Consider the following 24,992-nt stretch of genomic DNA (forward strand, 5'->3'; position numbering starts at 1 on the left):
GTGCAATTCTGCAGTGGATAGGTTGATCCAAAATTAGCAACATAAATTCTATTTTGAAAGGTCTACAGATGTGGTGTTATAGGCCTAAAGACTAAATGGTAGCAGCACCAAATTCTAAAATGATATTTTAAAGCAATTTGGTAGCCACATGAGTTTCAGTCAACCTGATTTTTCTAAACACTTGGGTTCTTACTCTGATCAGAGAACACTCATAGGATTTGAATACAAATTGTTTCTCCTAAAAGCTAGTAATTATTTACTAAAAGTCTCTTTCCAAAAACTAAAAATTAAAACCAACAAATCACATATGATATGCATGGAATAAGAAAAAACATTATGCTTTACACAGCTAGGTCCCTTTTCGACATGAGGTAATACTCAAAAGCTTGGGAAGTCCATTACCCACATAAAGAGGGTCCTAAACAGACGTCAGTCTCTACCATTTAACATAAATGAGGGGGAAAAAACCACATTATTTTCCAAATAAATATATTGCCCTAAAACCTATCAAAATGAAATGCTAGGAGAAGAGGTTTTAGAAAGAAAAAAATCATGCTTGCAGCATAAACATTAAACGTACTCTGAGTTTAACGCACTAATTATCTAGAATTGTAGCCTGGGTTATGCTACAATACATGGTTCAAATGTCACTTAAAATTTTAACTTAAAAATTGTAACTATACCCTTGCAATTTGTTCACTTACTGGTTCTTGATGGTGATGTTGATATGGTTGATGTTTGGTTTGTTTTTAATTTTGCTCACTTATTCTTTACCTGAGTTGCAGCCATTCTTAACAAAAGAAACTCAGCAAGTTACTGAGTGGACTTACCAGGGTTTTCCCACACAGAAAGGTGATGCTACTCTGGATTTTGTGATTTGTGCTTGGCTGCCCACAGGTCTCTCTTGTGTTGAATTCCAGAAGAGACCTAGTTCCACTTTTCAAAAGAGAGTCACCTATTGGAGAAAAAAAAGAATGAACATGCTATAAAAATACATAGAACCTTAAAGCTATTTCCAAGGATAAGCAAATTAAAAGCGGTGCTAGAATTCATCCTGTCCCTTCCCCAGGAATCTCCATCTCGGGAATGGCATTCCCTATCCACCCAGCTGTTCATGCTCCTAACACAATACCTTGAGTTTTATCTTTCTCTCATCTACCACATTCAATATGTCAGAAAGGACTACTGGTTCTACCTCAAGAAATGTATCTCAAATACATCCACTTCTGATACTAACAGAAGCACTATCATCTCTGACTTGCACTCCTGCAACAGGCTCCTAATTGGCCCCCTTGCATCCACTTTTGTCTCACCCCTCACCCATCTCTCCCCTTTCACATCCTTGCACCAGCATGATCTTCAAAAACATAAATCCAAATACACAACCTCACAGTTGAAACTTCAATAATTTCCCATCACACAGGCTATAAAATCAAAATTCTGGCATGGCCCACAAATTGGGTACCCATGTCTCAGTTTGCCTGGAACATTACTAGTGTATTCCAGTTGTCCTGGCATAATTAAGAGCTCTCCCTTTCACTCAAAAGTGCCGTAGTTTGTATGATAAACTATATGGTCACCTGATACATAAGGCTCTACAAGCCTAAAGCTCTATCCACATCTTGTATATTCTTCCCCTTGACTCACTGCTCATACCAACCTTCTACCAATTGCTATTCCAACACTTTAGAATGCTTCTCCAACATATCTTCTAATGGCTGACTTTTGTCGATTTCATTTCCTTAAAAAAGCCCCCCAGCTGTCCCTCTCCTTCACCTTACTCTATTTCTTTCTTCACACTATTATTTCAAACTCTCTTGGGTGTTTATTCATCTGCTGTTTCTCTTCCCAACCAGACTGTAGGCTTTTGATACACATTTCTGAGCTTTTAACATAAGAACGCCTATGTCCTAAGTCAAAGGAAATCCTAATAATGTGGAAAGAAGAGGAAATGAGATCAAAATGGAATTAGTCAGTGCCTACACTCTCTCACTAGGTTATGTTACTCTTTTTTTTTTTTTTTTTTTTTATTTTGTATAAAAATGTAGCTTATGAGGGGTGACAATGGGATTGGGAAAGCCATAAGGACCACACTCCACTTTGTCTAGTTTATGGATGGATGAGTAGAAAAATAGGGGAAAGAAACAAACAGACAAAGGTACCTAGTGTTCTTTTTTACTTCAATTGCTCTTTTTCACCCTAATTATTATTCTTGTTATTTTTGTGTGTGTGCTAATGAAGGTGTCAGGGATTGATTTAGGTGATGAATGTACAACTATGTAATGGTACTGTGAACAATCAAAAGTACGATTTGTTTTGTATGACTGCGTGGTACGTGAATATATCTCAATAAAATGAAGATTTAAAAAAAAAATTAGTTACAGCATTCTGAGCACTTGTGCTGCAGGTGGGGAGCTGTGGCTTACGGTGCCTGAGGCTCTTCCAGTGGGGCTCAACTTCCACAACCCACTGCCTCCCTTTCCTCCCAGCCTCTGAGGTCTCTGGGGCTGACAAGAACTGGGTCCTGCCTGACAGAATAACCAACACCCATCCCAAGGGCAAATGAGGCCAGTAGTGAAATAGTAAGACATTTGAGGAACACAATATTTAAAAAAAGAACTATGAAAGCAGATACAAAGGAATGTCATGCTAATTTTAAAAGATAAAAGAAGCTACTAGCCATCTAAAACAAGGACAGAAAAAACAAAAATAATAGATATGAAAAAATAGTTGGAATTTCTATTAACATACAGCAGATGGAAAACAGGAGAAAGGATACCATCGAGGAACAAATTAGCAAATTTTAAGACCACATTGAGGAAACCTCCCAGATAGAAAAAGGCAAGGAAATAGAATATACAAAAGAAAAGTCAGGAGATCTACTTAAGTGGCGGGAGGCGGGAATGAAAGTGAAAATTAAGATGCCACTGGGGGACAGGTAGGGCTGCCCCACAGTATTGGGCTGCCAGCATATCGAACCCTAGCGGTTCTTTTTCCTGCTTGAGCGAAAAGGGATACTGGGATCTTCCTTCTCCGCCTGAAACTTCCAGAATCTGTTCTTAAATCTCCACCCGCCCTCCACCCTCCACCCCCCACCAGCGGTTCGGCCAAGTAGGTGCAGGAGGCCGCAGAGCTCCGGGTACCCAGTCTCCAGGACCAAGGACAGTGCCCCCAAGGCCCCGCCCCTTGGTGGGCGTGCACGGGGCGGCTCCCGGGAGAGGGGCGGGGCCTCGGCGCCTCCCGCGGGGCGGCTCTCGGGTAGACGCAGTCCGCCGCCAGGCGCCGGCGGGGAAGCAGGGCCGTTTTGTCGCTGCTGCTGCGCTGGAGGCGCGGCGCCTCCCGCGGCCCCAGCCCGCCTCGGCGAACCCCCAAGCAGCTCGGGGCAGCCACCTCCACTCAGCCGCCGAAGCGCCCCTGGGATCCAGAGAGTCCCTCCTAACTTGCCGAGCCCTTCCTAAAATTGAAATCCGAGGAGCGGATTGCCGAGGGAAGGATCGGCCGACCTCTGCGAGCCAGCCGGCAGCGCCGGGCCCCTCGTCCGCGCTAGGCCCTTCCTTCCTTTCACGCTCAGCCAAACGTTCCCGCCAAGGATCGCGGTAAGACCGGGCCTCCCATCCTTCCCAGGCCGCGGGCCGCGGACGGCGCCCCCGCGAGGGCTCCGGGCCTCACCAAGAGCCGCGGCGGGCTCGGCAGGGGTGGCGCCACACGCGGCCTGGGCCGCGCTCGACGGGTGGGCGGGTTCGCGGGGTCCGCCGGGTTCGCGGGGTCCTCCGGATTCGCGGGGTCCGCCGGGTTCGCCGGGTCCGCCGGGTTCGCCGGGTCCGCCGGGTTCGCGGGGTCCGCGAGTCTGCCGAGCCCGCGATCACCGCGCCCGCCGAGCCCCGCCGAGCCCGGCCCCGCTCTGCCTCCCGAAGGCCGCGAGTGCCGGGGATTCCGACCCCACCGCGGCTTAGAGGCCCAAAGCGGGGGCGCCCAGGCTCTGCTCGCAGCCCTTTCGCACCACGGCCATGCAGCAACCAAAGCCAGACCAACCAACGGGTGCAAGCAGTCAGGAGAGTCCTCCCCCAGTCACTCAGGGATCTTGCCCTAGCGATTCTTCCGTTACCTCCGTCATCCATTTTTCCTTCGTTAATTTCATCATTCTCTTTACCATATGCTACTCTTATGTTATTTCCCTGATTTTTTTTTTAACATCCTCTCTACCCCATTTTTCCGTCCAGCTAAGGACTCATTTCTCTGCTCCCCTAAGAGACTAATATACTCACCATCTGGAACACTCACCTTCTGTGGCTCCCTCCCTCAGCTCCAAGCCCTCACCTGAATGGCACTGTCTCAGCGACAATTACCCCCATTTAATATCCCTACACAACATACTTCTGAGTGCCAAGCACCCCTGGCTCTCCTTCCTTTGCTGTTTCACACCATTCAGCACATTCTAACATACTACTTAGTCACTGTTTTATACTGTATGTCTCCCATCCCACTAGAATGCAAGCTCCATGAGGAAAGAAATTGTCTGTTTGGGTGGTTAACTCATTTGCAGTAACTAGAACAGTGCCTACTTATAACTGGCACTCAAATATTTGTTATGAATAAATTAATGGATATACATAAGTCTTCTTAGATACTATGTAACCAAGAAATTAGAATAAATATACTGCAATGTGTTGAATCCTCCCCTTTTAGTTACATTGTTTCAGCACATTCACCACAATAAAAGATTTTTCATAGGAATATCTATGTATAGTACTATTCTTCAATTGGTTAGATTCCCAAAAATAGGTTACAGGTATAACCATACTGCCAGATATTTTAACAGATATTGCCAGACTATCAGAAGAAACCACAAATCAAACAGATGAGAGTTATAACCAAAACACAACCAAATATCGTGTGACAAATCCAATAGAATTGTATAGTCTTAAGAAAATGAAAGAATAACCAGGTTTAAAAAGACAATACTTTCACATCTTCAGAGTCAGATACAAAATTCAATCCAGTGATCAACCCAGAAGACTGCTGTAGACTTCTGTGAATGGACACAAAAACTAGACAATCATGACCCAGACTCCTTAGGATAATGATCTCACTTGACACAGAAACCATAATACAATTTGCTGTGTCCTATCCATGTCTCCAAAAAGAAGCCAGTCAGATCCCAGACTCGGGTGTGAGAAACCTCAATAAAGGCTCCTCCCTCGTGGGGACATTACCTCGGTGAAAGGGGCTGGTGAGTCTTCCTGAAATGGATACAGCTATTAACTCTCAGGAAGATCCAGAAATCAAATTAAAACCATAATATTAATATTGGGGATGAGTGTGAACATATTTGATTATTATTACATACTTGCAATGTTAATGTTTAATGTTACAACTCTAATTCAAAGTCTGTAGCTGAGCAATTGATTTAGACTTGTGTATAGTATTAGAACATCTAAGAGAACTTCAGATTTATCATATTTATAACTTTAAACTACTACATTTATAAGAATCATTAGTACTGAAGTTCTGAGGTCAGGCCTCTCAAGTAGTTAAAAGGGAAATCAAATATATAAAATGTATACATCATTTTTAAACATTTGAAGGTGATTCATTAACTAGGATGTAAATGGAACCAAATGTTATTCACAGACCCAATAAAATGATTGCTAAAATCTGCTAGATTCACCTATGTAATATCATTTTGCCTAAGGAAGAACTATGATTTTTCTTAATCAAAAATAATATTGTTTAAACCAAAGTTGAGGTCTCCAGTCTTTTCTTAGTACAGTAATTGTCCTTGAGGGCACTATAAAACTCACATCAACAATTATCTTCCCAAAAGGCTTACAAATAACCAGCTTCCTATAATGATACAGGAACATGCTAGTTTACAGGCCCCTTGTCAGCACTCTCTGTTTCAACCATTTTAAACTTTTGCCAACCTGATGGTAGAAAGAGCAAATCTCAGTATTGCTTTGATTTGCATTTACACCTGGCTTACTAGTAAAGTTGTATTCACCATCTAAATTTCTTCTTTTGTGAACTGCCTATTCTAAGGCTTAGCCATTTTTCTCCTGGGTTGTTTGTCTTTCTTATCAATATTTAAGAGGAGTTCTTATCCTATTAGCACATTAGCACATACACTGAGCTTTTCCCCCCGTCTTGCATATGTCTTTGTCTTTGAGATACCTTTTGTCACCAAAATGTCTGCAGTAAGCTATGCTCATCTTCTCCTTTACAGCTTCTGAGTTTCTCTAAGGATGTCTCCTCCAGATGATATTAAAATTTTACTAAATATTTTTCCAATGTTCTATTCTCTTTTTGCATTTAAACTTTAACTGATCTGTAATTTCTATATATAACATGAAGGAAGGGTCTGACTTTTTTTCCCAAAAGATGAATAGCTTGACTACACCTAAGGTTTTGGTCATGTATTACGTTCCCATATATATTTGCATTTATTTCTAAACCAGCTCCTCTATACCCAACTTTTATGGCTGTTTTCAAAGTTCACAGTTTTTGTTTTTGTTTTTGTTTTCCTTTCTAGCAACTTCATAACAAGTAGTTTCTCAGTTGTCCTGTCAGAGACTTGGGTTTGTATTTCCCATCATGGCTCCCATTTTAGATCTGACGTGACCTATGCTTTACATAATGACACAACCCTGGATAAGTCCACAGGCTTTGGAAGTGGACTGATATATTAGCATTCAAATCTGGGCTCCAACAGTTTCTAACCATGGAACCTCTGGGGCAAGAGGCTTACCCATTTTGTGCTTCAGTTTCTTCATTTACACATGGGGGAAATGATACTGCCTACTTCAAAAAGTTGCTAGATGAATTAAATGTGACACTTAAAAAACAAAGCATAAGACTTGATACATAAATATACAACTTTAGTTATTTATTATATACACAAATTAGCAAAGTTAGATCTGATTCAAAATTATCCTATTTATGTTAATGTCACTCTTGTTCATTCATACTAATTTGCTTTTTGAGTTGAAAGTAGGCAACAATTGTTGCTTGTGCTGAAAGTACACATTATCTTGATTATTCCTGGGAAAAGTATTTGCCATGTGTGTCTGGGGATTAAAAACAAAACTGGAAACTGCTGGTTTATATCATCAACTTAACCTGTAACTTGATTTTGACTCATCTACTTGCCTTTGGCCTCTCCCCTTGAACTAACCTTTTCCCACCTCACTGGGCCCAGCTTCCTAAAAATGTGTTTTATCACATCACTTATCATCACACACACACACAAAATGATGGATCCACTGCCTACCCCAAAAGATATCAACTCTCCTGCCTGGCCTTCAAAGCCTACCATAATTTGGTCATATCCAAATTTTGCCCAGCCAAGCCAATCTCACAAAATATCCCACTAGTGATTTGCCTGCATCTGATATCAGTTTATATTATACAGCTATTACTTTTCCTCTTTATGAAAACCTGAATAACATCAGCCAATGGACCCACTTCCATCTTCTCTCTCCATGAATCTTCAAAACCTCATAATCGGAAAACTGGCTGTGTCATTTGCAAATTTTATAACTACATCTCAGAATAATAAAATTTGACCCAAGATTTCAGAACAACCTGGTGCTTTTTCAGATCTCCATCCTGAGCCCCCAACTCCTCTTACTAGTGTTTTCACTGGTAATCTCAAAAGGAAACCAAACTGGAGCTTGGGCCTCAATCCACAGACCTACAACTAACTCCTTATTAGTCTTACTTTAAACAAAACTTACTCAAAAGCCCTTTTTACTGTGTTTAGGAATTTCCATTCAAAATGAAGGGCTGTGCTACCAAGCAGCTGCCCCTCCCAACTTAGTAACCTCTAGCTACCAAACTGTCTCCAGTCACATGCTGTCTCCATTTCATAACTGCGTGCCACCATCAGACCTCACCGTTGACATCCATGCTGCCAAAACCAAAGGAGCCAACAGCTGCTTCTGTGCCTGCCCTGCATCTCTTCCTCTAAGCATCTCCCCTTCCCTACGCCACATAACCTGGTATGGCTGCCAGTCCACTTGGACCCATCTTCCTCCCCAGAGGAAAGGAATTCTGACCCAAAAGGAGTACATCTGGGTATGTGAAAGGGCCCATAGTAATAAAGAAAAGAGCTGTACTTTTTTCTGTAGGATTGACAATTCTTAGGAGTATCAGTTTAATTTTTAATGTAAGCCTAAAGCCAGTGACCATCTTTGACCCCATGTGAAGACAGGCTGCCTGAGAATCAAACCCACATGGAAAAAAGCTGAAGGCACAAGGGGAGAGGTGGAATGGGCACTGAAGGAGACAAGGGTAAAGAAGGGAGAAAAGTAAAGACTGGGTTTAAGAAAAACATGGGTGGGCAGGGACAGACACATAGGAATACCTTTTTCTGTCAAATACACACCCATGTGATTCTTCTTCATGACTACACAGTATTTCACTATATGTAAGTAACCTAATTTAATCACTTATTGGATATATAAACTGCTACCACTTTTCACATCCTAAAACATAAAATGTATATTGTATATTATAAATATTCACACACAAACACACACACTGAGCTATATGTACATACAGTAATTTTTGCAAAATTTGCATCATACTGCCTATATTTATAATTTAAGGGTGGCTTTACTTACCCACTGAAAGATAGCTCTTTGCCTTCGTATTGTACATACAAATAGCACTTGATGTCCCACACTGGGTAATATCCATCTTTCCACAGATGTTTATTTTATAAAGTATGTTATTTTTGGTATCAACAGCTTCCCATGTATAACTGGAAAGGAAGAAAAATAATTTGTCACTGTCATTGATCTGCCAATAACTGAACGTCTCTAGTTTTACATTCAAACCACATTTGCTTGAAATTACCACAAACTAGAAGACATACTTCCATTAGCCAAAACGCAAAAGCCAAAATATGTTAAGTTTACTAGAAGCCAGGGCAGAAACCACTAAATACCATTTCACTCTGGTTAATCTGTTTTGAAGCCAACTCAGGATTCTACAATCATCAAAATATTAAAATTCTACCAATAATTTAGGAATATCCAATAGCAACTAAAAGAAAGAAATATCTAGGAACAAACTTAACCAAGGATGTAAAGGACTTGTACACAGAAAACTATAAAATACTGTTGAAAGAAATCAAAGAAGACATAAACAAATGGAAAGACATTCTATGTTCATGGATGGGAAGACTAAATATTCTTAAGATGTCAATTCTACCCAAGGCAATTTACAGATTCAAAGTAATCCCAATCCAAATTTCAACAGCTTTCTTTGCAGAAATGGAAAGCCAATCATCAAACTTACATGGAAGGGTAAGGGACCCCAAATAGAGCAACCTTGAAAAAGAGCAGTAATTTTGGAGGACTCACACTTTCTGATTTTAAAACCTATTACAAAGCTACAGTAATCAAAACAGCATGGTACTGGCCCAAGGACAGACATGTAGAGCAAAGGACCCAAATGGAGAATTGAGAAATAAACCCTCACATCTACAGCCAATTGATATTTGACAAGGGTGTCAAATCCACTCAATAGGAAAAGACTAATCTCTTCAACAAATGATGGGGGGAAATCAGGATAGCCACAAGGAAAAGAAATGGCATGGATTCCTACTTCAACTTATATGCAAAAATTAAAATGGGTCAAAGACCTAATTATAAGAACCAAAACTTTAAATTTCCTGGAAGAAAACAGAGAAGCATCTTCAGGACCTTGTGTTAAGCAATTGCACAACAAAGGACTTCATAATGACAGTAAAAAGACAGTCTATAGACTGGGAAAAAAATATTTGGAAACCACATATCCAGTAAGAATTTAATATCCAGAAAATATAAAGAACTCCTGCAACCCAACAATAAAAAGACAAAAAAAAAAAAAAAAGGCAATTTAAAAATGGGCAAAGGACTTGAATAGACGTATCTCCAAAGGAGATATACAAATGGCCAACAAGCACATGAAAAGATGCTCAACATCATTAGCCATTAGGGAAATACTAATCAAAAACCACAATGAGATACCACTTCATGCCCACCAGAATGGCTACTGTTCAAAAACCTAAAAATGTTGGAAAGGATGTGGGGAAACAGGAACTCTTTTTCATTATTGGGAATGTAAAATGATGCAGATGCTGTGTAAGACAATTTGGCAGTTCTTCGGAAAGTTAAACAGAATTACCATGTAACCTGGAAATCCTGTTTCTAGGTATATATCCAAAAGAACTGAAATCAGAGACTCAAACAGATATTTGCACACTAATGTTCACAGCAGCATTATTCACAATTGCCAAAAGATGGGAGCAACCCAAGTATCCATCAGCTTGTGAATGGATAAACAAAATGTGGTATAGACATACAATGTAATAATTCTCAGTTCTAAAAGAAATGAAATTCTGATACATGCAACAACATGGGATGAACCTTGAAGACATCATGTTGAGGGAAGTAAGCCAGACACAAAAGGACAAATACTGTATAGTCTCACTGATATGAATAATTAAAATAAGCAAATTCAAGGAGTCAGAAACTAGATTACAGGTTACTAAGGGCTGGGGTGAAAGTAGGGAATGGATACAGAGTTTCTATTTGGAGTGATGGAAAAGTTTTGGTTATGGATGGTGGTGATGGTAGCACAACTTTGGGAATGTAATCAACACCAGTGAATTATATACTTGAATGTGGTTAAAAGGAAAATTTTAGGTTGTAACTATGTGTTACAAGAATAAAATTTTTTAAACCATAAAACTAAAACACAGTGGACCCTAACATAAACTAGGAGCTATAGTTAATAGTGTAATTATAATAATATTGTTTTCATCATGTTTTCATCAATTGTAACAATACTAAATGTTAATGATAGGGGAAACTGGGACAGGGAGGTTGGGAACTCTGTATTTTATGCATGATTGTTCTGTAAGCATTTTACATGCATGAAAACTCATTGTGCAAACCACTTGCAAGTAGACATTGAGTAACTGTTAATGAATCAACATGTATACTTGGCACAAAATAACTGTTTAGTCAATTCTGTCAAAACAATTACTCTCGGTTCTCTACTTTTTCCTGGAGAATGTTTTGTCCATTTTATAAAACAGGGATTATTTCCTCAGCAAGGGTAGAGAGAAAAGAGGAGTTCCTTGCAAAGCAAAAGTTCCTTGCAAAAGCAAAAATATTGTATAACTTTAATTCAGTGGTATTGTTGAAAGGAAGGAAGACTAGTTCAATCAGAAATGTTTAGGATAGGTCTCCCAGGGTAATAGAGGGCCTATGGGAGCAGACTCCTGGCCCCTAAGCCCTGAAAACCCTTGCACATGCCAACAGCTTCTCTAACCAAAGCAGGGCCATCCTGAGGGCAGAGTGCAGTCCACTTCCCAGAGCTCACCTTCCACTGGGCATCAGGGCAATGACTCAGCTCAGAACTCCCAAGCAACACACACCTCCCTGCCTACTGCCTAGAAGGAGCTTTCCTGGTAGCTCCATGGAGGAATCAAAACTGCCCCATCGGCAGACAAGACACCACGCAGTCCCCTGATCTGGGGACCATGCAAATCCACCTGGCCTAGAAGCCAGGGTACTAAGCACAGATCAGCATTCAGGCTGGGTGGTGGAATGTTCCCCTGGGAGTTCTGACTGCGACCTGAACTGCCACAGACCTGAAAAACAGGCTGGGCTACAGTAAGTGCCAGGCCCTGGGATCAGCCCAGGCTTCAAAGCAGCCACCACCGACCTCAGCTTCTTAGGGTGGGGAGAGGGGAGAGTGTAGCACCTTAGAATTATCTCCTAGAGTTGGGAGCAAATAACCCAAGTTCTATTAGATAATCATCAGCAAAGGCTTGTTTCCTCTGTCCTTCGTTAACCTTTACTCACTTGCGTCACAAATATTTCTTAACTCCTCAGTGAGGTAGGCGGTTGGAGGTACAGCAATGAACAAAATAGACAAAAAGTCCCTGCTCTCTTTGGAGTGTACCTTCCAGTGTGGAGGGCAGAAAATAAATAAGGAAGCAAATACACGGGATAATTCCACCTACCAATACATGCTCTGAAGAAAATAGTGTGACCAGAAGTGATTGCATGGTTCCTTTAGATTCAGGGGCCCCCTCAGATGATATCTGCACCGAAACGTGCATGACAAAAAGGAGTAACCCAGGTGGTGGGACGAACACTCCAAGCACAACAACAATCACTGCAAAGGCCCTGAGGCCAGAACAAACTCCCACGGCACATTAAGGAAAAGGAAGAAGGTCACATGGGGGTGATGTGAAGGGGAGAAGATGAGGTTGGCAAGAGGGAGAGGACCAATTGTGGAAGGGCCCTGCAGAACTCAGAAAGTCCCAAGTTCCCATACACACCCCACAAAATTTCACCTATTATTAACATGTGGCGTATTTATAACAAATGATAACCAATATGGATACAGTTTTAGTAACTAAAAGTCACAATTTACATTGGGGTTCCCTCTGCTGTACAATTCTATGGGTTTTGACAAACGCATAATAACATGGATTTTCCATTCCAGTGTCATACAGAATAGTTCTGCTGCCATAAAAATCTCCTGCACTCTACCTGTTCGGCCCTTCTACCCTCTCCCTCTGAACCCTCGGCAACCAAAAATTTTTTCATGGCCTCTATAGTTTCTAGTTTTGCATTTTCCAAAAACTCAGATAGTTGGAATTATATAACATTTAGCCTTTTCAGACTGGTTTCTTTCACTTGGAAATATGTATTTATAGTCCCCCCATGTCTTTTTGTAGCCCTAAACTCTTTTTTTTTTTAATTCAGTTTTATTGAAATAATTTACATACCATACAATCATCCATGGTATACAATCAACTGTTTACAGTACGATCATATAGTTATATGTTCATCACCACAATCTATTTCTGAACATTTTCCTTACATCAGAAAGAATCAGAATAAGAATAAAAAATAAAAGCGAAAAAAGAACACCCAAACCATCCCCCATCCCACCCTATTTGTCATTTAGTTTTTATCCCCATTTTTCTACTCATCCACCAACACACTTGACAAAGGGAGGGTGACCCACAAGGTTTTCACAATCACACTGTCACCCCTTGTAATCTACATTATTATATAATCATCCTCAGGAGTCCAGACTACTGGGCTGGAGTTTGGTAGATTCAGGTATTTACTTCTACCTATTCCAATACATTAAAACCTAAGAGGTGTTATCTATATAGTGCATAAGAATGTCCACCAGAGTGACCTCTCGACTCCATTTGAAATCTCTTAGCCACTGAAACTATTTCGTCTCATTCTGCATCCCCCTTTTAGTCAAGAATATATTCTCAATCCCACAATGCAAGGTCCAGATTCATCCCCGGGAGTCATATCCTGCATTGCCAGGGAGATTTACACCCCTGGGAGTCAGGTCCCACGTAGAGGGGAGGGTAGTGAGTTCACCTGCCAAGGTAGCTCAGTTAGAGAGAGAAAGGGCCACATCTGAGCAACAAAGAGGTACTCAAGAGGGACTCTTGGGCACGATTATATGCAAGTTTAGCCTCTCCTTTGCAGTAACGAGCTTCATAAGGGCAAATCCCATGATCGAGGGCTCGGCACATCAAACTGCCAGTCCCAGTGTATGTGACAACATCAACACCAGTCCAGGTGAGGAAGCCCAACTTCTGCACCTTCCCCCAGCTCCTTGGGGGGGAAGGGGGGGGGGCTGTAAATATATTTTTTATTCTCTGCCCAAATTACTTTGGGGTGTGTCACTATTTCACTCTAACCTATACTAACCTACCATATCTCACTTCCTATTCAAAGTTCCATGTAATTGTGGTGTTTGAACAAACCGACTGTAGTTATACTGTTTAGAAAATATAGATCCTGCACCAAACAGACATCTCTTCCCTTGGTCTCAAATGGAAGTTGAAGTTTTAAAACACCGTCAGTTTCGAACTTTATTCTTTGGCCTGGTTTGCCCTAGTCTTAACCAGATCTGCTTCATTCGTATCACTAATTGAAGTCTGGGTATAGCCCTAAACTCTTGTCTCAAAGTCTGTCTACTAGAAAATTCTCTACTTGAAGTGAACATGTACAACCCAAATTATGAAACTGTATCCCAGAGCAGTATGGCCTGTGTAACTGCCAAGACGATGAGGCCATTCAGTGGAAATATACAGAAATACAGAAAAGTCCACATTCCAGACTAAGTTATTTGGGCTTCCACAAGTTAGAACTTAGGAAGATGAAAAACCGACAGGCAAAAGTGAGACCAACCTATTAGACCAAAGAGAGCACTAAGCTATGGTATCAAAATAAAAAATGTAGTAAGAAACAAACCTCTGGAAGAAAGTATGTGCCAGATACGTGGAAAGGTAGTCTTGACACTTAAAAATAAAAAGCAAAAAGAATGTTTTAAATATATTTGACATAACATACCAAAACTGCTGCAGGAAAGGTAGGTAAAGAAGAAACTCACAGGCAGGATCTTGAGAACACACACATCTGTGTTCTCAGAGGATGGAGAAGAAAGCACTGAGGATGCTGAAGAGACACAACGTGGAGCAGGGAGAACTGCAAAGCCTGGGTCGTCAGGAAACATCACCCCAGAACCCCCACACTCCAAAATCCCATTAACCTTCTCAAAGGAGGCAGTCCAAGCACAGTCTTCTGGGTACAGAACAATCTGTGGAAGAACCCTCTTGGCTCAGGAAATCAATAAAAGCAAGTGGAATCCTTGCCATTCCACCTCATTTTTCACAGCATGAAACAAGATCAGCCAATGCCCCCTCTCCTTCTCACAAAAGTTCCAAGTGCATTTTGAAACAAAGCTGGCAATTCTAAACCCACATGTCCGCCACAGCTCTCTCTTTTCTGAATCCTGGTGGCTCTGACTGGCAGCACTCCTGGCGAGCTAGCCATCTTCTTTGGTGTCTGATGACCCAACAGCCTTCCCCTGCCCCCGAACAAGGACTGGCAGGTGTACAATCAGCATCTACCCATGGCTTGAAAAGGAAACTGGGTCAATGGACTAACAGTGCATCACAGCACAACTCAGCTATGAGCCTAAAGCTGTGCCAAGCACCTGGCGCCATTATCTAGTGCTCACAAGCTCCTCCCACTTTGGAGTTAAAGATCCCAAGACTCCAAAAGATGAAGCCTCTTATCCAACATTGCACAATTATTAGATGACAAAACCAGGGACAACCCGGGTCAATCAGAGTCCCAGGAGAAGTGCTTAACCACTAAGCTCAACTGCCTCCTTTACTTTCCACTTTTTAAAACATCTTTTAACTTTGCAGGAAATACTGCATTTCAGTTACAACACTGACACTGGTAAATCATTCCACAAAACTTTAAAATCTGAGTCTTGTTATAAGAAATGCCATTAAAATGACAGCCTCTGGAATGGCACAGAGATTTCCAAGTTCCTTCTGTACTATAGTACTACAGTATAACTTGATTCACTACAATTCTAAGAAAACAGAAAAATTAAAGTCACCCCCTTAGAGCTCCTTGTGAGAATAGATATTTGTAGAAATTCCCTTCACATTTTGAGTAAGTCAGAGATCCCAAGAATTACTACTCAGATGGTATAGGCAGACTTTTCAGTAACCGAAGCCATCTAATGATGGCTTGCTTCCGAGGAAATCATGTCACGCTAATCAACAGAGCACATGATTGTCCTCGCTCCAGTTCCTCCTCAGGTTCTAAACTTCTGCTCCTCTTTACCCCTAGCCCCGTTCTGCTTTCTCTTCTGCACAGTTCAAATTGCCAAACATCAGAGGCGTCCCTTGTGCAACCTTTCTTTCCACACCCAACTGGTTTCTATGGAAATAATATCGATTCCCTCAGTCCCTCCTTCCTGCCAGCTGCTGTCTCCTCACTATTTGTATCCAGCTGGGTTATGAACCGCACCACATTTATATTTGTTTTCCTCATCACAGATTTGCACTCTCCTTTAAAATGACCACTTAGCTCAGCAGACAGCTGCCATTAGAAAATCCCAAGCAAGAGTCCAATAATAATTATCATTAATAACCCTGAAACATCCTACAGTTAAACCGTCAGCTCCAGCAAGAGGCATGGGGGAGAGACAAAAGTTACACACCAGGCAAATGGCTTTACGAGACCTCTGATTTTAAAGTGAATTCTGTGGTCGAAACACACCCTAGACAGGGACCAATTAATTTAACTGTATAAGCTAAAGCATATAGACAATCTTTCCATTAGTTAAAGAAAGCTTGTATCTGTTTTGCTTCTGCTGAAACTACCCAGGAGCACTGCAGTCAGTCCAGGTCTGTTTGGCGGCACAGAGGCTCCATTTTTACCTCATTTGGTTTAAATTTCATAATATCCTGAAAGGTGCTGGCAGATCACCAGTTAGACAGAAGCACACAAGCAATATACTGTCAACCAACTCAGAGACAGGAAGGCACTTCTACTTTTCCAAAACTGCTCCAGCTAATGCCACATTTAAAAACCCTTAAAACCTGTTCTGTTCCAGACGAAAGCAATCCAGTGGCAACAATGAAGAAACTTCAGAGTTAAAAATGTCAAGTTTTAAGCTGTAAATCTAACTGGCCAACACAACTGCCTACAGTTTGGAAAGTTTACTTAATGAAGAGAAATGCAGAGCTGTCTCAACCAAGTAATAAATTTCAACCAAAAAAAAAAAAAAAAGAAAAACCAAAAGGGGTGGAACTGTACAATGTTTTTCAACTATTTGACAGTATATTCCTATATTGCCTTTCAAAGTTTTCATACATGTCATTTCTGAATGCCTGAAAAACTGTGATACTTTGCAAGGTGTAATTTTGGGTGCTTTTGTTTTTAAAGGAGCTGAACAACTAAAATAAAGTATATAAAATTTATGGTATGCCCAATCCCTTAAAGAAAAAGAAGCTTAGGAAATGGATTCCTTCCCTCCAACACAAAACAACCCCATGAACTAAAATTAGGTTCTTTCCTCCTTCATTGCCACATACACATACTATTTTGAAATATATCTTAGTTCCGTTACTCCCTCTGAGTCTTGGTCTATGGCCATGGTCATGCAGCTATGAAACATACAGTATGTAAAACAGCATAGAGGTAGGAGAGATTCAGTAACCAAATTAACAAGCATGTGTGCATCTGTAATTCAGTTTCCTTAAAAAAAAAAAAATCCCAGTTGTGATATATGAGCTAAATTCACACAGCAAGATACAATACACAGTCGCTGGCTAGAAAAATGTTTTTCTGAATCTAAAGTGAGCAACAAATCTAAAACTTCGGGGACTAAGGGAATGCTAAGTCTTTCCAACCTGAACATCCAAAAAGATTTTCCTACTTTTGACGCACAGCCAAGGACTCTAACAGGATATTTGAGAAATCATTTGGCTCATTACTGCCCTATCACCATCCAGCAGTCTCCCAGGTCAGACATCCAGTCCACTGACCTTCAAACATCTGGAACAGTACCTTAAGAAAGAAAAACACACATCACACTTACACACACACACACACAAAAGGCAGAGAGGAAGGAGGGCACAGAAAGAGGCTCCCAAACCGAACCTCTGCAGCAGAATGTCAAGTGCATAATGTAACCACTGCTGCCAGCAACTTTCTACCTCTGACAAGAAAAGAGAAAAATCAGATTTGGCATGACGGATCTGTGCCCTGATCTGAGGGCTGGGAGCACAGCGTGAACAAAGCTAATATAGGAAGTAATTCACTTCCTATTTTAACAAACCCACAAAGCTGCGTATAAAGATAGGGGGCCTGCAAAAAAAACAAAAAACAAAAAACAAAATGGCAAGGAAGAACCAGGCATTAGTCATTGGTTTTCACTGATAGTATTGCACAGGGTCTGGAAGCAGGAGGCCCACAGTTGGATAGAGAGGGATCGAGGCTGGAAGCAAGGCTCTGAGGCACACATAAGATCTAGCTCAGCACAAGGGCAAAAGGCACTGGGCAGCAGTGATGAAAGACCCAATCATGTTCTGAAAACAGTATCATGAAATAAAGAGAGGGGCGACCTTGTGGATCACACTCCCCTTTATCCAGTGGATGGATGAGTAGAAAATTGGGGGCAAAAAAACTAAAGGAAAAATGGGGGGGGGTGGATTTGGGTGTTCTTATTTTTTTAATTCAGTTTTATTGAGATATATTCTCCACATACCATACAGTCATCCATGGTGTACAATCAGCTTTTCACAGCACCATCATATAGTTGTGCCTTCTTCACCTCAATCTATTTTTGAACATTTTCCTTACACCAGAAAGAATCAGAATAAGAATAAAAAATAAAAGTAAAAAAAGAACACCCAAATCATTCCCCCCATCCCACCCTATTTTTCATTTAGTTTTTGTCCCCATTCTTCTACTCATCCATCCATACACTGGATAAAGGGGAGTGTGATCCACAAGGTTTTCAGAATCACACTGTCACCCCTTGCAAGCTATATTGTTATACAATCGTCTTCAAGAGTCAAGGCTACTGGGTTGGAGTTTGGTAGTTTCAGGTATTTGCTTCTAGCTATTCCAATGCATTAAAACATAAAGAGGGTTATCTATATAGTGTGTAAGAATGTCCACCAGAGTGACCTCTTGACTCCATTTGGAATCTCTCAGCCACTGAAGCTTTATCTCATTTTCATTTCGATCAAGACGTTCTCAATCCCATGATGCCAGGTCCAGATTCATCCCCAGGTTTTACTCTTATTTTTTTATTCTTACTTTCACTTTTTCTGGTACAGGGAAAATGTTAAAAAAAAAAAATAGATTGGGGTGATGAATGAACAACTGTATGATGGCAATGTGATCAACTGTATACTGTTGATGACTGTATGGTATGTGAATAGATTGATTTAAAAATATTGATATAAAAAAAAGAGAGAGGGGTGGGCTTCCCTCGGAAAGGTGTCATGGCCACCGCAGAAAGAGGGACAATTCGGGGGGGCTACCTTGCAAGAGACAATGAAGGTAGCGCTTTTGAGAAATTATGATGAACAGGATTCAAACGGCTGAAAAATTAAATTACATTGGCATGGGGCTTCCCAAAGGAGTGAGTCACAGGCCACCCTGCAAGGCCCTGAGGCACAGTGCTGCATGCACCAGCAGGAAGTGGAGATGGAGTGAGAGGCAGGTCCTGGTCTGGGGCTGTTTCCCCAGATGGAGCTAGGCCTCAAGACAGAAGGCTGGGGGGCTCAGGGGCAGCCTCGTGGGATTCTCAGGACCCGCCCAGCACACAAGGGCCCTCCCTGGGTCCGGTGCCGTCCAGCCACCAGCTGCCACCAGAATACAGGCCTGATGTATCTGAAACTGGCAGAGAAGCAGGGGAAGGAAGGCAGACGACAGACTCTTCGTAGAGAGGTTTCACTGCAGTACAATGCATGGAATCTTTAAACTGGCAAGTGCTCGTCCACAACGTGAAGCTACCAGAAAGGAGTCTGACAGCCTGTCCTCCTCTCATATCCCTAATGTGCTTATTCCTCCCCCTCAGATCAACTCTATGAACCAGGAGACGGGCCAGCACCTCAACCCTAAACCCTGCTCCATGAGGGTTTTTTAAAAACCAGAGTAATTATCTGGATGTTCTCATGCTTTGTTCCTTGTACGTACAAAGAGGGGCTCTATGAACGTCCCTCTGAATGCAACTGCCTTTACAGTTAATCCAGCCCACAGCACAGAACTCAAAGTGCAGGCTCAGTTCCCAAAGCTCACTCTGCTATCAACGGAAACTCTCCCAGACCCAAATGCCCTTCCTCTAGAGCCTAGACTACACAGAAAGGTCTTGCTCTTCTGAATTTCTGGGCCAGTCGGTTAGTTCATGACACTAACCAGGCCAAGGTCAGGGGCCAGTTCTTCACAAAAGCCAACTACGTCGTCAGAGGAGAAAAATCTCCGTGTTGAGGATGTGGAGTCAAATGGCAGGTGCCGGGCTCGGCGAAACCTCACAATCAGCAGGGGAAAGGAAACACACACACACAACACACTCCTTTAATGCCAAATCAGTTATCAACTTTATGCGCTCACTAAAAAAGAACAGCCTTGCTTCACCTAATCCTCAGATTTAAAATAAAGGTTTTAAGAAGAATAAGGGGAACATTTGCCCTGTACTAACTATACTATGGATCTAGAACTTTGACATTCAACCTACTCACCAACCTTTCAAGGCAGGTACTGCTGCCCTCTTTTTACAGACACAGATCTGCTGACCTTGCCTAGGGTCAAGAATTCAGGAAATTTAGGATTTGAAGGAGGCCTAGCGTGTGTTATCTCCACTACCTGGCCTCAGTAAAAAGTGTCACTAGCTTAAAAGTAACTGGAAGAGAAAAAGCAGCCATTTACCAAATTGCTATTGTTAACAATAATCTTGTTCCCTATTTCATTGAAGAAATTGAAACACTCCAAACGTCCACGTCTCCATCAGGTCTACCAGCCTCCTTGCAGCTCTGTCCCCATGAACTCTGCTTTCCCTTTCCTCTCCCTCCTTCCTGCCTCTCTCTGTCTCCCTCCCTCCCTCTCTGAATCCCTCCTCCCTATATCACCAGTTTTTCTTTTTGTGCTAGATCATTCTCAGAGCACAAACTTTTTGTAATATATCCCATTTTTTAAAACTGCTCTCCCTTGACCCACATCCCCTTGCAGCTACCACTCCATTTCTCTGCTCCCTTTCACAGCAAAGCTACTCTTGAGAGTTGTCCAAACTCACTGCCTCCACTTTCCACCTCCCATTCTCTCTTGAATCCAGCCAAGCTTTTACCCCCACCCCTCCACCAAAACATCTGTCCATGTCACCAATGACCTGCACATTGCAAAACCCAGTGGTGGATCCTCAGTCTTTATCTTACTCATGCACAGCATAAGGAAGTTAAAGACTTTCTTTATCTTCACCTGGTTCCAGGACAAAACTGCCTCTTCGTTCTCATCCTGCCTTCCTGGCAGCTCCTAATCAGTCTCCTCTACCTGTCCCGCATCACCTCATTGACCTCCAAATACCAAGAGTTTCAGATATCTCTGCCTGTACTCAAGCCCTAAGTAATCTGATCCAGCCTTGTGGTTCTCCAAATTTACATCCCCAGCCCAAGCCACTCCCCTAAATACCAAATGCATAGTTTTAACTGCCAACTCAACCCCTCCACTTGGATGTCTCAACATCAATATATCCAAGCCAAATTCCTTATCTTCCCCCTAAAATTGCTTTGTCTGAAAACAGCAACTCCATCCTTTCAGTTGCTCAAGCCAAAAACCTAACAGCCATCTGTTATCTTTTCTCCTCACATCCCCTCTCCAATCATCAGCGAGTCCTTTCAGCTCCACCTTCAAAATTTCCAGAATCTGACCAGTTTTTACCACATCTGCTGCTATAAGCCAGGCCCCATCAATTATCATCTCTCACCTGGTATATCAAAAATCCCAGCTTCCAGAGGCTAAACTTGCATTTAATTGTGCCTAAGAGTCTCCCCCTGAGTACCTCTTTGTTGCTCAGATGTGGCCCTGTCTCTCTAAGCCACCTTGGCAGGTGATCTCACTGCCCTCCCTCCTACATGGGACGTGACTCCCAGGGGTGTAAATCTCCCTGGCAGTGCAGGATATGACTCCCAGGGATGAATCTGGACCCGACATTGTGGGATTGAGAACATCTTCTTGACCAAAAGGGGTATGCAAATGAAACAAAATAAAGCTTCAGTGGCTGAAAGATTTCAAATGGAGTTGAGAGGTCACTCTGGTGGACATTCTCATGCACTATATAGATAACACCTTTTAGGTTTTAATGTACTGGAATAGCTAGAAGTAAATACCTGAAACTATCAAACTCCAACCCAGTAGTCTGGGCTCGTGAAGATGACTGTATAACAATGTAGCTTACAAGGGGTGACAGTGTGGTTGTGAAAACCTTGTGGATCACACTCCCTTTATCTAGTGTATGGATGGATGAGTAGAAAAATGGGGACAAAAACTAAATGAAAATAGGGTGGGACAGGGGAGATGGTTTGAGTGTTCTTTTTTCACTTTTATTTTTTATTCTTATTCTGATTCTTTCTGATGTAAGGAAAATGTTCAAAAATAGTGATGAATGCATAACAATATGATGATACTGTGAACAGCTGACTGTACACCATGGATGACTGTATAGTATGTGAATATATTTCAATAAAACTGAATTTAATTAAAAAAAAATCCCAGCTTCCCCTTGGATCTCCTCCACTTTCTGCTGCTCCTCTGCTCAAAATCCTCCAATGGCCCCTCACCCTCAGAGTGAAAGCCAAAGTCATTACAATAACCTGGAATAATGCTCTGCTCCAGCTAACTCCCCGATGACTGCTCCCATCCCTTCCTCCTTCCATTCTCTCGGTCACTCATTCTGCTCCAGGCCCCCTTCCACTCTCAAGCACATGAGGCACGCTCCCCATGTACATGGGTCCTGCAGACACCTGGTTCACTCTCTCACTTGTGGCATGGTCCCTGCTGAAATGTCATCTTGCGGAAAGACTTGTGATTGTCGACCCTATATGAAATGGCCAGGCTCTCAAGCCACCTACCCCAGCCCAGCCCCACATCTCCTGCTCTCTCCGGCACCCCATCATGCCAAACGATTAGCTCAGCTCACACTGCTGCTGCCTCCTCAATGGGGTCATCTCTAAAGAGACCAAAAAAAAAAAAAAAAAAAGGTACTTTTTGGCTCTCCACGCCTTCATTTGTGGTGAGTGACACTTGACAGCAGACAACAGGTGGTGGGAGCCCTCAAAGAAGCAATGGGTGAGTCACAGCAGAGACACCCTCCTCACTTCTAGGAAGGAAACCCATTTCTTTAGCACTTCTTTTCTGGTGGCTTTGTTTTCTATTTGCAGCCAGGGGCAAGGAGCTGGGAGTTGTTGGGGGAGTTTTTTAAGTAAAAAATGTTTTAAAATGTATCACTGATTTCAACATAGAGATAATGACACAAATGGCAACAAATTAACTTTACATACAACCAAAACCCAAAAATTAATTTATTCCTGAATAAGCTATCCCTGTCCACTTCTCACCATTTATTTCGGCACACCCCTCACACTCCAATGTGTGTGTGAAGGATATTTACACCATTAAAGCACCAAGGCACTAATCAAAAAGACAGTTCCTAACCCTCCTCCTTGGTCTCCCACTGACAACTGATTCCAAAGGCTGCTTTCCACTGTTTACCCTTTCCTTAATACTCCCCCCAGTCCCTCCATATTCTAAAATTAAAACTAAGATTTAAAACTTTCACAATCACTCTTATTCATACACCTGCCCTTGACCTCTAGAAACATAATATCCACAGGAATCTGCTTCTTCACCCTTTGTATGCCCTTCTGTATAATGTCTGAATTATGGCTGTCCCCAGGAGATCTAAAAGCACACAAAAGGGAAAACAAGATCGAACCTAAGGTCTCTAACTGATTTAAAGGGAAAGTTCAATCCTCACAGGAAAAAAAGGGGACCAGGATTTTCCCCCAGTGTGAAGGACTCACAGGGACCTGACCCACTGACTGCACTGCTAATGCAAATATAAAAATAGGCATAGATCTTTAGAATCCCAGCATTTTGGATGTGAAAGGGATCCCAAGAATTACATAGCCCAGAAGTTTTTAACTTTTCTTTAGTGGTGAAAAACATTCTTCCTCAGCAGTTATCATACGAGTGCCAATATAAAAAAAATAATAAATATTCTCTGGTTGAGACAGAAGTCCCCAAGGCACTAAGGTGCAGAGTAACAGCCTAAAAAATAAAAATCACCAACCATTTTCAATGCAGCAATTTTAACTTCCATCATAACCCCCATGTATGGAACACTGAGGATGTGCCAGGGATTTAAATACATTCTAACTAACTCTCACGCAAACCCTAAAGACATGGCTAACATCCTGATTTGACACATAAGGAAATTAAGACCTGGGAGGCTCAGTAACTTGCCCAAGTCCTTACAACCAGTAAAGAGAAGAGTCCAGATTCTAAACCAGGACAGTGACCCAAAACTGGACTCCCACCTCCTCTCAAGAGCAAACTGAGATCCAGAGAAATGAAATTACTCGACACAGTCAACTCAGTAATCCATATCTCCTGTCTGGGACTTGCAGGGACCCACACTGCACTCTGCCAACAGCAATCAACAGGGGTTAGCAGCTGTCTCCTGGCAGGAACAAGTGCTTGGCTGTGGAAACACCAGGCAGTGGCTTCACGGGCTAGAGAGCAATATTTCAGAAAAGGGAAAAGCACCGAAACCCCAAAGAGCAGCCACAGGGACACGTTAGCCAGAGGCACGCCCTGCCCACCCCGTCTCCCCCAAAACGGTTTATAGCCAAGATCCAACAACTGCTTCCAGCCCCACCCTGCACAGCTGCCCAAGCAAAGGCAGCAAACTGTCCCATGAAGAGACTTCATTGCAAAAAGCACCACCAAGAATCACCAGTCGTTAAAGGGGCTCCTACACCATGAAAAGGAGATGATGACAAAAGCAAACAAAAGAAATTTGAGCCAAGGATCGAGGAGTAACAGAGCAGTGAGAATACAAGTTTAAACTATCTTATTCAGTGAGATGATGAAAGCTGTAGCATGCATGCAAAAAGAACAGATAGCCATGAAAATAAATCGATTGAAGACTTTGTTGAAATAAAAAAACAACAGAAAAATGCAAGCGCACACGAACAAAAGAATTGATAAGCTGGGAGAACAACATGAGAAATTCTTCTAGAACCCTGTCCAAAGTGTGACAACCAGATACAATGTATAAAAGAAACAGATAAAACAAGCAGGACAAAGGATAAGTTAGGATAAAGAGAAGCTGACTGGCACAATTAATAAAACTTTGACCCAAATGGAGAACATTTTTTCCAAACACACATAGAACACTCACAACTTGACTAGGTGCTAAGCCACGAGGGAAATGTCAATAAATTCCACCACATTTACCAGCCACAGTGGAAAAAAAAAAAAAAAAAAGTTAAAAAAAACAAAACAGCAAATATCAATTATCCTGGAAAAAAAAAGTCTAAAAAATTAATGGGTACAGGAAATTAAAATATTTAGAAC

The 24,992-nt window shown here is 41.9% G+C and overlaps 1 protein-coding gene across 1 annotated transcript in view; it reads right to left on the reverse strand.

The window, feature by feature from the left end:
- The window catches only part of IGF2R (insulin like growth factor 2 receptor), a 124,913-nt gene that overhangs the window by 92,797 nt on the left and 7,124 nt on the right, over nucleotides 1–24,992 (reverse strand). The window contains exons 2-3 of the mRNA XM_037817891.1: nucleotides 8,622–8,761; nucleotides 831–955 (exon numbers count right to left, since the gene is read on the reverse strand). Of these exons, the coding sequence (XP_037673819.1) occupies nucleotides 831–955; nucleotides 8,622–8,761 (265 nt within the window). The remainder of the gene's footprint in view (nucleotides 1–830; nucleotides 956–8,621; nucleotides 8,762–24,992) is intronic.

This window comes from Choloepus didactylus, chromosome 24 (genome assembly GCF_015220235.1).
Source record: "Choloepus didactylus isolate mChoDid1 chromosome 24, mChoDid1.pri, whole genome shotgun sequence".
Lineage (NCBI taxonomy): Eukaryota > Metazoa > Chordata > Mammalia > Pilosa > Megalonychidae > Choloepus > Choloepus didactylus.